This window comes from Rhamphochromis sp. 'chilingali' (genome assembly GCF_963969265.1).
Source record: "Rhamphochromis sp. 'chilingali' genome assembly, chromosome: 1".
NCBI lineage: Eukaryota > Metazoa > Chordata > Actinopteri > Cichliformes > Cichlidae > Rhamphochromis > Rhamphochromis sp. 'chilingali'.
The window spans coordinates 46,027,084-46,041,616 of NC_137929.1; the positions used below are offsets into that span (position 1 = coordinate 46,027,084).

General features: G+C 41.3%; 1 protein-coding gene across 2 annotated transcripts in view; it reads right to left on the reverse strand.

The window, feature by feature from the left end:
• Positions 1-3,979: 3,979 nt before the first annotated feature.
• The window catches only part of exoc6b (exocyst complex component 6B), a 132,101-nt gene continuing 121,547 nt past the window's right edge, over positions 3,980-14,533 (reverse strand). For both annotated transcript variants that reach the window (XM_080891102.1, XM_080891103.1), the window contains 2 exons: positions 10,258-10,370; positions 3,980-6,898 (listed from right to left, as the gene is read on the reverse strand). In XM_080891102.1, the coding sequence (XP_080747228.1) occupies positions 6,772-6,898; positions 10,258-10,370 (240 nt within the window). In that variant the 3' untranslated portion in view covers positions 3,980-6,771. The remainder of the gene's footprint in view (positions 6,899-10,257; positions 10,371-14,533) is intronic.

The following is a 14,533-nucleotide window of genomic DNA, read 5'->3' on the forward strand; positions in this document are numbered from 1 at the left end:
GGACTTAAAATACTGAACACACATGCAGCACACATGATCTTAGTGAAGGTTACCAAAAAGAATCATAAAAGCATTTTCAGCATTTTTACAAGTGATGATGGTGATATTTGGAAAGATTTGCATGTGTGCAAGAAAACAGCTACATTTCTCAATCTTGTTTATGTCCGTTATTTTCTTGTTTTGGTCCCATTTAATTCAGTTCAACTCAATTATTTATACAGCAGCAAATCACAACAACAGTTGCCTCAAGGCCTACTATAATACAAAGGATACAGAGAAAACCTCAACAATCATATGACCCACTGTGAGCAAGTGCTTTGGCGACAGTGGGAAGGAAAACCTCCAGCAGAACCATTGCCTTAAAGTAAGTTTTAACTTGTATGTGTAGATACAAAATTAAACGGTGTGCACTGATCATGATTTACTGAAGTGTTCTTGAGCACAAGCGGCGATTTTCACCTCAGAGACACATCAGGTTTTAATACAGTGCCGCCTGAGACAGTGGCACTGACAAAAAGACTTGTTAACATGTTAAGATTTTAATTTCGAGTGCCTAGAATGGTCAGGATTAGAAACGAGCACATCAGAGGGACTGCTCAGTTTGACATGGTTCGGACATGTGCAGAAGACGGATAGTGGATGGTGAAGATGGAGCTGCCAGGCAGCAGGGGAGAGCATAGAGGTGGTTCGTGGTTGTGGTGAAGGAGGACATGCAGAGGGTTGGTGTAACAGGAGGATGCCAAAAATAGGTTGATAACTGGCTGCGGTGGGGCCTGAAATTTTGCAACTGTCAGCAGTGCGTTTGTTGTCCTGACCGAGTCGCAATAAGAAGTCTATGTCAGTGAGCAATAATTTGTGAGTAATGCATTTCAATAGGAAGTCGTTTTGTATTATAAGTACGTACATTTTTCAGAAAAAGCAGTCAGCATCACCATGGCAACCAAGTAAACAAGTTTTTAACAGATGTTGCAGCTGTTATATTTTATTTCAACACAGATGTTTTTTTCACCCCTAAATGTAATCAAACAACTTAAAATGAAATCATAATTACCGGTAATCGTGAAAAAATCAGAAAATGCTGAAGGAGACTGTCCGACCATCAGACCATGCTCTGAAGGTCAGGCTCACTTGGGTTATGCAGCAGCTTTTGGGGGTTGTTTGTTGTTCAGGCATTACTTTAACAGGACATTCATGCTGAAAACCTTCCTGTGTGCATGAATTAAAAGAATTCAGCAAAAACAAGCCGTCCGGTTCATCTACAGTGATTTCACTCACCACCAGTGTTGGTCAAGTTACTTAAAAAAGTAATTAGTAACTAATTACTGAGGTCAACAATCAGAAACAGACTGCAAAAATGACATCGATGAGAGAGCTCAAGGAGAACCACTGTTGGCCAAGAAGAACACAAAGTCTCGACTAACATTTAGCAAAAAAACTTTTGGGAAAATATTCAGTGGACTGATGAGGCAAAACTGGAACTTTTTGTAAGGTTTGAGACCCGTTACATCTGCAATAAACTAAAACAGCATTTCATAAACAGAACATAAAACCAGCAGTCAAACATGGTGGGATGGTTTGAGGCTGCTTTGCTGCTTCAGGACAACTTGATGAAACCATGAATTCTGCTCTCTACCAGAAAATCCTGAAGGAGAATGTCTGACTATCAGTTCACGCTCTTAAGGTCAGGTTCACTTGGGTTATGCATCAGGTTTTGGAGGTTGTTTGTTGTTCTGGATTTAAGTCTGGCTGTTCATGCTGAAAAACCTTCCTGTGTACGTGAGTTAAAAGAATTCTGCAAAGAGTGGGACGGTTCCTCCACAGTGATGTGAAAGACTCATTGCTAGTTATCACAAATTGCAGTTCTTACTACCAGGGGTCGCACAACCAGGAACATACAATGAATCAGTAAATGAGAGGTCATGACTATCTCATGAATTCCTGTGGATCTGTTCTGGGATTTTGTGTCTATTCAGCAGTTTTTTCTGGTTTTTGTTCCTTTTTCCTTTTATGAAATTATTTATCTGAATCATTTAACACCATAGACTGTATAATTCTTATATTGCTAATGTTATAATTCACATTTAAATCATCCATGTTAATAACCAGAATTTTGTTTTTTAATGATAATTAAATGTTTCTGAGCAGATGTGCACTGGCTAAGACAAATGGTACTGATACAGTGCTTTACCCCATGATTTTGGTCCACTCTTCTTTACACCACCACATCAGTTCATTAAGGTTCATTCATTTATGCACAGCTCTCTGAATGTCCCACCGCAGCATTTCCATCAGGTTTCTTCTTTTTCAGTCACTCTGCTATAGATTTGTTGCTCTGTTTATGCTGTTGCATGACTTGGCTCAGGCCATGCTTTAGCTGTCAGACAGACTGCTTCAAATTTGAGTCTAGAATATTTCAGTATACAGAGGAGTTTATGGTTGACTCAATGACAGCAAGGTGCCAAACCCCATGGCTGAAAACAAAGTCCAAATGATCACACCTCCACCACCCTGCTTGACAGCTGGTATGAGGTATCTGGTTTTCCTCAAATGTGGTGCTGTGCATGATGGCCAGATATCTGTACTTTGGACTTTGGTGTCATCAGTCCAAATGACATTATTTCAGAAGTCTTGTGGTCTGTTCAGATGAAACTTGGCAGCAGAGCTTAAGATTTGCATTCCTTTTTCAAAAGAGGCTTTGTACTGGAAGTTCGTCCAAAAAGCCTGTAGAGTCGGAGATTGTTGCATTGTAATACCCCCATCAGCCTTTTTACATCTAAGGGGTAAATGATTATGTAGCTTCAAGCGACAAAAGAAACTTCAGCAAACAAAACGTTCAACAGTTTTTCATTTATTCCATATTCACCTGTTGGCATTTGTCATAATTTTATTAGTATTTTGTTTCATTCATTAGTGGTTTAATACAACAGCGTGTACAGTGTCTCAATAACAACATCTGCTTTACAAAAAAACCAAAAAACAAATTAGCAACAACATCTGCAGTGCGTGGACTCTGGATACCAATAAAGTTTTTAGTAAATTAAAACGGGGACAGTGGCACTAACACAAAAATGTATTTATTATGTCTTAAACAATATAAACTGACCATCATACTTTGATTAGCTAGGCTTGACCTCAGCTAATCTGAATGACTAAACTGCACCTCTCCAAGGTGTTTGTGCTTTCTGATGTATTTTCAATTAAATTATCTGACATATATTATGACCTGCTGTGTGCTGTAACATTTCAGTTTGAGTGAAGCCTTTTATTACTCTGTTATTTAGCATTATTTATCTCTTTGTCTAATGCTGGCTGGCATTAGCTGTTGGTTTAGCACTCCACCTAGTAGCTGGAAAAAAAAGAGCTATGTGACTCCAAAAAACCCAACATAGTAGCAACTAAAATATTAACGCTTTAAAATGCTTAGTCCAAAATCAAGAGGTGGTACCACAGTGTCAATGTCATTCTTTTACATACAGTCTATTGCAGTTACTAGTTGCTAATAATTAATTATTAGGAATACTGAGAAATGTTTTGCAGATCTCTTATAGTTGTGAGAAAATCTTTTTTATAATAAAAGTAGTTTTTGTGAATGTAGTAGATGCCCAGCTGTCTTAAATAAAAGAAAATAGCCTTCAGTTGTTTAGAAAATGCAAAGCAGTCTTCACTGTGATCATAATAAACTGTGCAAGTCCAGGGTATTAACATAAAAGCTTCAAAACAGCATCATAAATAATATAGCAGAAAAGAAAACAGAGCAAACGCAGTCTGGAAAAAAAAAGGAAATTTTGCAGATTTTGAATTCATTTTTTTTTTGTGAAGAATGAAGTGTTTCCAGAGTCCAATCACCACGGCTGAGGACGGCTGCTTTATTGGCAGGAAAAACAACAAAATACAGCAAAAGGCACATTCAATAACGACGGCCTCGTTCCCTTTCTAAAAAAACAAACAAACAAACAAACAAACAACAACAAAAACACCCCCCCCCCCCAAAAAAAAGATGCACAGCTAATAATGACTCAAAAAACTAAAGAAAAAAAAACTATTTAAAAAAAAAAAAAAAGCACAGTGCTGCCATGCACAAGAGAAACAACACACTCATGAGCATGGGAAGGAAGACACTTTTTCCCTTCAGACACCCACCCACACCAGGTTAGCATTCCCTTTATAAATCCCTATTTATAATCCCTATATGATTAACGCACACACACGCACACCTGCTGCAGTTTCTTCCAAGGTCATTATTGCACCAGAGTTCAAGAAAGAAAAGTTATACAAAGAGTGAAAAGACCCCCGTTAGTTTCAAAGACGATCTAGTGTGAAAGGAATTAAGTATTGTGCTTCAATTATTTAAGCTTGTGTGTAAAAGTAGCCTCACTGCACACACTCACACAGAGCTTGGCATGTTCATGGAAGACACACATCTGTCTACGGCGGTTTATATACAAATCTTTCCAAACCACGTGGCAAGCAAACTACACGTTTTATAGCAAGTTGCAATGTTGAAGCATCCCCCCCCCCCGCCCTTGTTAAGACCTAGTTTTTGTAATACATTACAACAAAGAAAACACCCAAGCCATGTCCCTTCCATTTCACCACCATCACGCACGCACGCACGCGCACACACACACACACACACACACACACACACACACACACACACACACACCCCTTTAAATCCCCCAACATGCACTGTGCTACCAAAGGAAATAAGGTTGCCAAATCAAGTTTCAAGTGTCTGCAGGTTGTATATACTAAGAGGGGAAATGGGTTACCAAGCTGCGCCAATATCCCCCCTTTTGTTAGAAGATAAAGGCAGTAACATTCTGTTCATTTTCACTAATATCTTGTTTTTGTTTTCAGTGCTTTTCCAGCTTTTTCACAACCTTAAAAAAAACAGAAAGACATTCAGCCATGGGAGGCGGCCCTCTGTGATGTACATTCAATGCGTTGTTATCACGTCACAGTGATGGAGAGTGATGCGGAAGACATTAAAGGCCGGGTGAGGATGGGTGGCTTAACCGGCCCGGCTCAGTCTGAGAAGGACTGAAGGGGAAAATGGAATTGAGCACAAAAATACAACCTGCTTCAACGTTTCTTGTACACAATTCCCTTACAAAACTTTTAAGCCAAAATTAACTCTCATTCCCACTAAGCAGACCCACAAATGGATCGATAGCAACCATCCAGCAACTGGAAACGTATTTTTCAAGCTTCAAAGATGACGGAGAGCATTTGATCTGAGAGCAGTGGATAACAGCATGTGTAGAATTATTTGTAATGTTACATTTTTTTCCTTTTAGCTGCATGATAAAAAAGAAATGATCAATTTCATTATCACTTGTGCTCCTAAAGAGACCAAAGTCAGAATCCTTCCAGGCTGAAGAACACCAGGTCCAGTTAAAGGCAGAAGTTGGTGATGATATAGATTTTTTTCTTGAACATCATGAGGTTTAAGGCAGAGCCAAAGAAAATACACTAGTTCTCTGTAACTGGGGTTACAGAGCCAGAAAACAAACTTGTGAATATACTTTGTGTTAGGAGAAGATATCGGTACCATAACTTTTCTAAAACTGTAAAATCAAAGCTGTCAATTTAATGTTCAGTCTCTATTCCTACCTTCATCTGCTGCCTTGAGCTGCGGAAAATGTCAGAAAGGAGGCGATCATGCAGAAATGAGCTCCCTCCAAAGGCTGTCTGCGCTCTCCCTTAGAGACAGATTGAGGAGCTCGGTCATTCAACTACACTCCTCTACAATGAAAGGAGCCAGTTGAGATAGCTATCTGATAGGAGGGAGAGTTTGTCTCTCAGCTTGGGAACACGGAAGTGTCCGCCAAGAAGAGCTGGAGGAGCTGGCTGAGGAGAGGGAGGTCTGGGTGTCTCTGCTTAGACCGCAGCCCACATGACCGATTCTGGATAAGCTGCAGAAAATAGATGGATCGAAGTTTTCTGGTTTCTGTTTCTACTGACCAAACAGCCTGAAGACAATTAAGCCTTAATTGTTGGACTGCAAACAATGCCTCGGGCAAAGAACAGGAAGCTTTGGCCCAGATATCGAAGAGCTACAACAGAAGTCCCAAAAACATTAAGCTTGAAGCCAAAATCGTCAGGTAATAGCCGACGGGCTTCTAGATTTCCTCCTCATCAACGAATACCATGAAAGACCAAAACCAACAATCTATTAATCTATCGTTTGGTAACTAAAGACCTCCTGACACCTTTTCTAATTACTGAGACGATCATTGGTGGAAATCAGTGGGAAATATTATTGAACTTTAAAAAACACAAGGCTCAGCAGGTTTCTGCCATTTATCGCAAATGGCTCTAATAGACGAGTAAACAGTTTTAGAAAGATGAGTTTTGTTGTTCGTTTTGATCTTTTTCTGTACTAAAGAAAAATATAACATGGCACCAGACTTCTGTTTATAAGTCGGTAGGACGTGTGGACACGGAATTACATTTTGAGAAGCCTGTATGGTTATCTAAGCAGATCCAGATAGCTCGATTAAAACTGAACTTTCAGGATGTACAACATTGCTTTTAAAAGGATGTCCTTCCAGCTAACATGCTACTGTGGACAGTTTCTTACATGGTTGTCTTCAGCCAAAATGTAACCACTAACACTAATCAGACTGCAAGCTTATCATCCAGTGTGCTTTTTCCAGTTTTAGACTGCCTAATTTGTTGTTGCTTTTTGAAGTTTTTTTTTTTTTTTTTTAACTTAAGGTGCATACACCAGCCTCGTGGGGTTGTTGGCCAATTGTGTGGCTTGCTTTAGGTGTGGTGCTGCGCGATGAGGTTGCGTAGCTGCTTGATGATGGTGTCGATGAGCTTCTGCCTGTCTCTATCTGTCTTCCTGAACTGGGCGAAGACGTTGTTCTTCCTGCTCGTCTCCTTCATCCTGGAGATGGGTTGTGGGTGGGTGAGCAAGAATAAACAGGGAAGAAAGAAGAGCCAATCAGAAATAAAAAAAGATTTTAAAGAAATCAATCAGGGACAAATAAGGATCAATATTTACTGGGCTGTTCATTTCATGCAATCAGGAAAACACAAGTTTATGAGCATGCTCAGAACAAGCACACATCCCTGCTAAGGTCGCCTATTTGAGAAGAAAAAAACCTTCATTGTCACATGTGTATCTCGGCATGTATTTTTTTTTTGTATTCTTTAGCTGAACACTGGAGCGTTACGACCTCCAGGAAGTTCGGGGGCCCAGCAGACCAGACTAACCCCAGTAGGGTGCTTCCTCATGGGCAAAGAGAGACCACCAGGCCTGGCTATCTGAAGAGAAAAGGCTGTCCCTAATTAAGGTGCTCTGCCGCACAATGAATGAGAACATATGACTTTGTGCGTGTGTATTTTTTTTTTTGTTGTTGTTTCTTGCCTCAAGTCTTAAAAGTGTGTATTTACTTTCAGGTTTCTGTGTGAAAACTTTTAGAGGCGGTGATCCACAAAGTCAGATTATAACTTTTTGAGTTCATGCAGGTTGTGTGTGTGGTTATCTTCCCTATTTTCATATCAGCTCGGGCTCTATGGCCCTACACTGATGGTACACAGATACAGGATGCGGGTGGTGTTGTAGCGATAACATCCATGGCGATAAACATCAGTATCATCACGACATGAGTTTATGTTCTCAGGATGTGTGAGAGTGAGTAATACGGAAGGTGAGATTGCACACACCCTTTTTAAAAAGGAAGAAGGTAAACAGCTTTAGTAAACCCGAGTACTGGTCTTGGTGTAAGTACATGCCTCAAACAAGCATCTCACTCTCACACACACACACACACACACACGATACTCACGGCTTAAACAACCTGTCAAGAACATGAAGGAGGACAGGAGACAGAAAAGAGCAGATGGAGGAAAAGGTGGATGAAGTTCAAAAGTTCAAATGAGATTTGATGTAGGAATGCTGCTGGATTTCCACTGATCTGATGTTGGCTTTCTCATTAAAGGAGCTCTGCATAACCCACAAACCCCAAACCCATCCATTAACATACATTGTCTTTGCCCACTTCCTCATTTCCAATTTATATTGCATGTTTGTCATACTTGAATATTTCAGGTCATTAGAGAAGATAACCACAGTAAATGCAAAATGCAATTTTAAATGATGATTTGGTTTATTAAAGGAAAACGTTATCCAAACCTACATGGGTTGTGAGAAAGTCATTGTTCCCCTAAATCTAATAACTGACTAGAGTTGTTGCTGCCAGGGCCAGCACAATCAAGCATTTGTGTTAATTGTCAATGCGTCTCTTCTCTGTGGAGGAATTTTGGTCCACTCTTCATTGCAGAATTGTTTTAATTCAGAAAGATCGAGGGAGTTTGAGTATGAACATCCTGTTTTAAGTCACAGCAAAGCATCTAAATCTCACGTAAGTCCAAACTTTGACCGGGCCTCTTCTTCATTTTGTTTGAGCCTCTCAGAGGTGGACTCGCTGATGTGTTTTGGATCCTTGTTCTATTGCATAACCCACGTGAGCCTGAGATTCAGGACACAAACTGATGGTTGGACATTCTCCTTCAGGATTTTCTGGTACATCAAGCAGACATCGTGGTTCCATCAATTACAGCAAAATGTCCTGAAGCAGCAAAGCAGCCCAGACCTTCACAGTACCACCACCATGTATGACTGCCGGTATGATGGTCTGTTTATGAAATACTGTGTTACACCACACGTAACCGGACTCTAACCTTACAAAAAGTTTGTCTCGTCAGTCCACAGAATACTTTCTCAAAAGTCTTGTTTTTTGGCAAATGTGAGACGACTCTTTATGTTCTTTGTGGTCAGCAGTGATTTTCTCTTTGAAACTTTCCTCCCGTCTCTTTCTGATTGTTGAATCATGCAGTTCTTTAGATGTTGCTCTGGGTTCTTTTGTGAGCTCATGGATGAGTCGTCGTTGTGTTCTTGGGAAGGTTCACCATCATTCCCTGAAATCCCAAAGCCTTGAAGTAGCTTTGTATCCCTTTCCAGACTAACAGACATCAATGACTTTGTTTTTCAGCTGTTTCTTTAGATCGTCATGGCGTGATGTGTTGGTGTTTGACATCTTTTAATACAATGCACTTCGTCAGACAGGTTGTATTTAAGTGATTTCTCTATTCAACAGTTCTTGCAGTAATTCGGCGTGGGTGTGTGAAACTAAACTCAGCTTTCCAAAACATGTGGGTGCTCAAAGTTGACGTATTCAAACAGGGTCAGGTAGATCTGGATAGAATTTTTTCCTTAATATATGAAATCATCATTTAAAAACTGCATTTTGTATTTTTGTAATGCGTTATATTTGCCTAATGTTGACATTTATTTGATGATCTGAAAAAATGGAAGCGTTACAAAAATGCAAACAAAAACATCAGTCTAAGAAATCAGGAAGGGGGCAAAATCAACAGCTTGCCCTTCCAGGTCATCTCCTTGTGCAACTTTCACTGCTGTCTGATCCCATTCCCAACACATGTACATCTGTAACCGGACAAACATCAACTTCTGTGTAAAATCAACCTGACTTTAATACTTGTATATCAAGGACAAGGGCTGGTTGTGAGAACTAGGTTTCACTATGAAATACCACAAATGAATCTCAATGGAAGAGTCCAAAATGTCCAAGCCTGATGTTGGGGGTACAGGGTCAGAAATTATTTTTCTTTCTTTTTAGACACTTTTAGGTTTGCGAACTACAAAAAAATACACAATAAAAATAAATATATAAAATAAACAATTGGATCAGACTGTTGTAGAACATGGAGTTGTCTGAGGCACAATCCAGATTTGGCTCCAAGAAACTTAATCCTCTCCCCTAAAATAAAACTGTGCTGGGACACTGAAGGGGATCCAGCACACATCACAAGCGCTCAAGCTCAGAGTGGGATCTCCACTGATCTACAACTGCAAACATGCTGGATGTGATGCAGACCTTGATAAGGAAATCAGCCAAATTTGAGCCAGGCAGGGTTTAAATTTTTATGTGTGGGGGGGAACTAACCAAAATGTTGACGTTTTATCAATAGAAAGAAGTTTATGAAAATTCATAAAACTTAAAGTGAGGGCTTCAACTTTTTTGTGAGATTAATTAACATGAAATTAACAGTAGTATAAAGCTGAGAAAACAAGGAAACTCTCACATTTAAGAAGCTGGAATCAGAAACTGTTTGGTCAGTTAATGGCAAAACAAGGATTTGAGTCATCCAAAAAATGAGGCAACAGAACAATAGATTAACAGTAATGTGTGAATCCCAGAATGATGAATCACTACTCACTTCTCCAGCAGTGCCAGTGCAGTGTGTGGGTTGACTCTCAGGTATTTGCAGGTGGGTTTGCCGTAATCAGCCAGGTAGGTTGACCAATCCCACTGGGTGAACAAATCCAGTAACTAGAAAAAAAAAGTCAGAGGAAGAACGTGAGATTTAGGGAGTGTTTCTGTTTTACTCATAGGAAGATCTCAGATTTTGGAGATGATAAATTATCCATTAAGCAGTGATGAAATAAACACCAGCAGATCACCGATTCACTCACTAACCCACCAACATGTTGCGTAACAGCTGGTGCCCACTTCAAAAACCAGGGAAACATGAACCTGTAGCAGCTCTGAAGATAAATATGTGGTGTTTTATACAACTACGATGTACTCAGATGGATTCAGAGCCAAAGGTTTGTCTTGTGAACAGATGTGTGGCGCTTCCATGACCACATTTATCACAGCTTTTCTGGCCTTCTTTGCTCAGCTCGGCACCCCCACACCACCCCCTCACTCACAGCAGTGATAATCACGTTCATCACGACCTTGCTGTCGCATCTATGCCACTAGGTTAGTATATCAGACATGAGTGAGTCCTAAGGTATGCTCAGAAATACAGGATTGGGAGTGTAAGTAATAGAGGTGCAGCTCGCTGTAAAAATCACACCAACTGTGCTCTCCTTGAAAAAGGCTGGCAGGTGCAATCACGTTTCAATCGCAACTTTCAAAAACTTTACAAAGCTCAGAGGTGTCGATTTCATTTAAAGTAGTGGGTTGGACCAGTGAAATAATCCCGCTGGGTAGTACACCCCTCTGAAGACTGCTCAAAAACCGCGATGAACCGAAGAGACCAACAGAGAAATGGTCAAAAATTCCCGCTGCCGTCCAGCTCCCTTTAGTTGCCACAGGAAACCTCATGATGTTGCTGTTTGCGTCCAGACTGCACTGTGAGTTATTACTCAGTGTGATTAATAAGAACATTAAAAGCACATTTGTTTGTGGGTTACTGCTTTAGTCAGATTATGCTTGCTTACAAGTGCCACTTGTGATGAAGATCAGTCCGCATGTTATATGAGTAACCACTTGTGAAGTCCGGGTAACTCCAAAGGAAATAGTATTAAGTTCTGGCACTTGCAGCTTGTGCCAAATTAATGCGGATGTTTATGTTTTCAGCACTTAAAAAATGACCAAATCGTCTCAAGAAACCTTTAAGTTCCCCACATGGAGACATTTTTACATTTAGGTAAATAAAAGCAACAACGCCAAGAAAGTAAACGGCAAACGGGTCAAGGGAAAGGAAAGAAAAGCAACAAGCTGGAGAGGTTGAGTCTTCTTCGGAATGGCCCACATTTCAAACAGTTGCATAACCTGCCGCTGCCCTGCTGAACTCTACCTAACACACACACACACACACACACACACACACACACACACACACACACACACACACACACACACACACACAGAAACAGGCCCAGGCAGGCAGACCCGTAAGCCTGCAGACATTCACACACGCCGTCTCTCTATCTCTGTCTGTAAAACACACACACATATGAGCAGGAGCCCCAGTGAACTCTGGGTAACACCAAACACAGATCCAGAGAGAGAAACCATATGTGAGCAAGGGATGAGAGAAGAAGAGGAGGAGGTGGAGGAATGGAGTACAGAGGGATGGAGAGCAAAACCACATGTGAGGAAAGGGGGAGAGAAAATGAGGGAGAGTAAAGATGGAAGGAGACACAGATGGAGAGGAATGGATAACAGCGCTTACAGAAAGAGGGAGAGGGTAAAGGAAGGGCAGATGAAGATGGATAGATAAGACTAAGAGAAGGGGATAGACCGGAGTTAGTTGATGAAGGTGCCCCGGCAGGCGACCGGGGAAAACAGAACGGATGACAGAGGACACGAGACAAATTAAGTGAAGTGAAAAATCTGTGAAAGTCACTTGCTTGTACTGCTGCTTTCTCAGCGTTCACATCTGTAACTATGGTCCTGACGTTTACGAAAACTGTGCTTCACCTCACAGAAACTCCTGCATGGAATCGTTAATCATCCAGTTAGTCCCTATTGTACATAGGATTGATTTTTACAAGTTCCCTGGAGGGTCCTTTATCTTTTCTTAATTCTTCTTTATACTCAAGTCAGAGAGACACTATTTATTCAATCCAACACGCATTTTTGTGTTTGTATAATCAGAATGTCGAGCTGTCATGGATGTGCTTTCAGTCTTCCACTGAGTTTAACGCCATTAGATTTCACACACTTAGCAACTTGGTTTTGTACCACTGAACTGTGCGGTGACTTCATATAGCGCTGCTGTTTGTTATTTTTGACATGAACCGCCTAGCTAACCTCTGCTGGAGACTTAGAACCCTTCCCCCCATGCACTCCTCGATGGCAGTAGCCTCCTGCAGCAGGACAGTGGATTTAAGAAAGATATCAAAGAACCCGAGGCTGTCAAACTCTCTGGATCTCTCCAGACTCTGTCCTACAAAAAGCCCTGGAGCAGACCCAAGATGCTGCAGAGTTTATGTCTCTGGGCTGGTTTGGGAACGCCTTGGTGTCCACCCAGACAAAGAGGAGGTGGTCAGGAAGAGGTAGGTCTTAGATTCTTGCCCACGCAATCCAAACACACCTAAGTATTGATGGCTGCTGCGGTGCTAGCAGCTTGTGTTGCTAATATAAACAGTGCTAACAGCAGTAGACTGTGCCTTTCTCCAGGCTAACATCTCCATGCCTGTGCGGAGCGGGCATAGCTGACATAGCCGACAATCGTCAACAATCATCGTCTGTATCAAAGTCCTGCAGAACCACACTGAGCTGCTGACATCTAATTACGTCACCACTCGTTCTTTAACATCGCTGACTGAGAAGGAAAGGGGCGTGGCCCTGGTAAGGGACTGGTGGTGTTGTAACACCTTTGAATCGACAGGTAACTGCTGTTGTACATTAATAAAATAACTCGTGTAACTGCAGAGCATTCGTGGTCAGCAACTTCTAAACATTACAACACTCTGACTGACCTGTCTTGGACATGTCTGTACAGTATTTAACACCAGACCAGTCGATGAACTTGCTGACTCAAAAATCAGTGGATGATGTAACAAGTTGCTACATCTCTGCGACGTGATAAATCGGCCCAAATGAAACAAGAATTTACTGGGTGTTCAGTTACTTCTTTATCTGGGAACTGAACTCATACAATCAAACCAATACAGACAAGACCAGCTGAACAGTGCCTGCTTCAGTCAGTAGTAAAATAGATGGCCTTACAGACCACCATAAGCCACGATTCCACATGCATTCATACAGCGCTTTACCTTTGACACACAGACTTAAAACTATCTTGGCCAAGGACACTTCAACATACGGACTGGATTGAATCAGGGATTTTCCAATTACTGGACGAGCCTCTCTGCCTCCTGAGCCACAGCCGCTCGTGCTTTAGACACGTGGAAGTTTCCTTTCATAAAGACCCAGAATTTGAAGACTGCTGTGGGATTACTGAGTTATAACAGTGTATTTACTTTCCAATTAAGCACTGCTTTTGTCTTATTTTGAATTCACGCCACCTTTATTTCCAGAGCAGGTTCAGTTCAGTTTTTATTATTTTAAAAACACTCTGGGGTTTTTTTTTTTTCGGTTTCATTATTACTTTGTTTTCCTAATTATTTTTAATGGAGCATATTTTTTTAGAAGTACAGACCAGAAAAGCTGACAGCACTTTATGAAGCTCACAATCGTGTAAACACCTTGAGAGTGAATCAAGAAATACACCAAAACATCATGAGGCGGGCTGTGATGACCAACCTGACAAACTAAAGCGAAACACATTACACACCCCTCGTCCAAAGGCAGCCGGTCACAACGCGCTCCATCCGGAGATGGACCCCAGAAAAGGAGGATGCTCTGAGAGACTGCTATGACACCACAGACTGGGATGTGCTCCTGAGCCCACATGGTGAGGACATAGAGGGGGCGACACACTGTCTTACAGACTACCTCAACTTTTGAGTGGACACAGTCGCCCCTGCTAAGACGGTACGGTGTTATCCTAATAACAAACCGTGGGTAACACAGGAAGTCAAAGCTGTCCTCAACATGAAGAAGAAGGCTTTCAGGAGCAAAGTGAAGGAGGAGATGAAAGCAGCACAGCGGGAGGTGAAACGCTGCCTGAGGGAAGCAAAGGACACCTACAGGAGGAAGGTGGAGCAGAAGTTGGAGAGGAACAATATGAGGGAGGTCTGGAATGGTGTGAAAACCATCACAGGCCACAACACCAAGAAAAGCACAGTGGG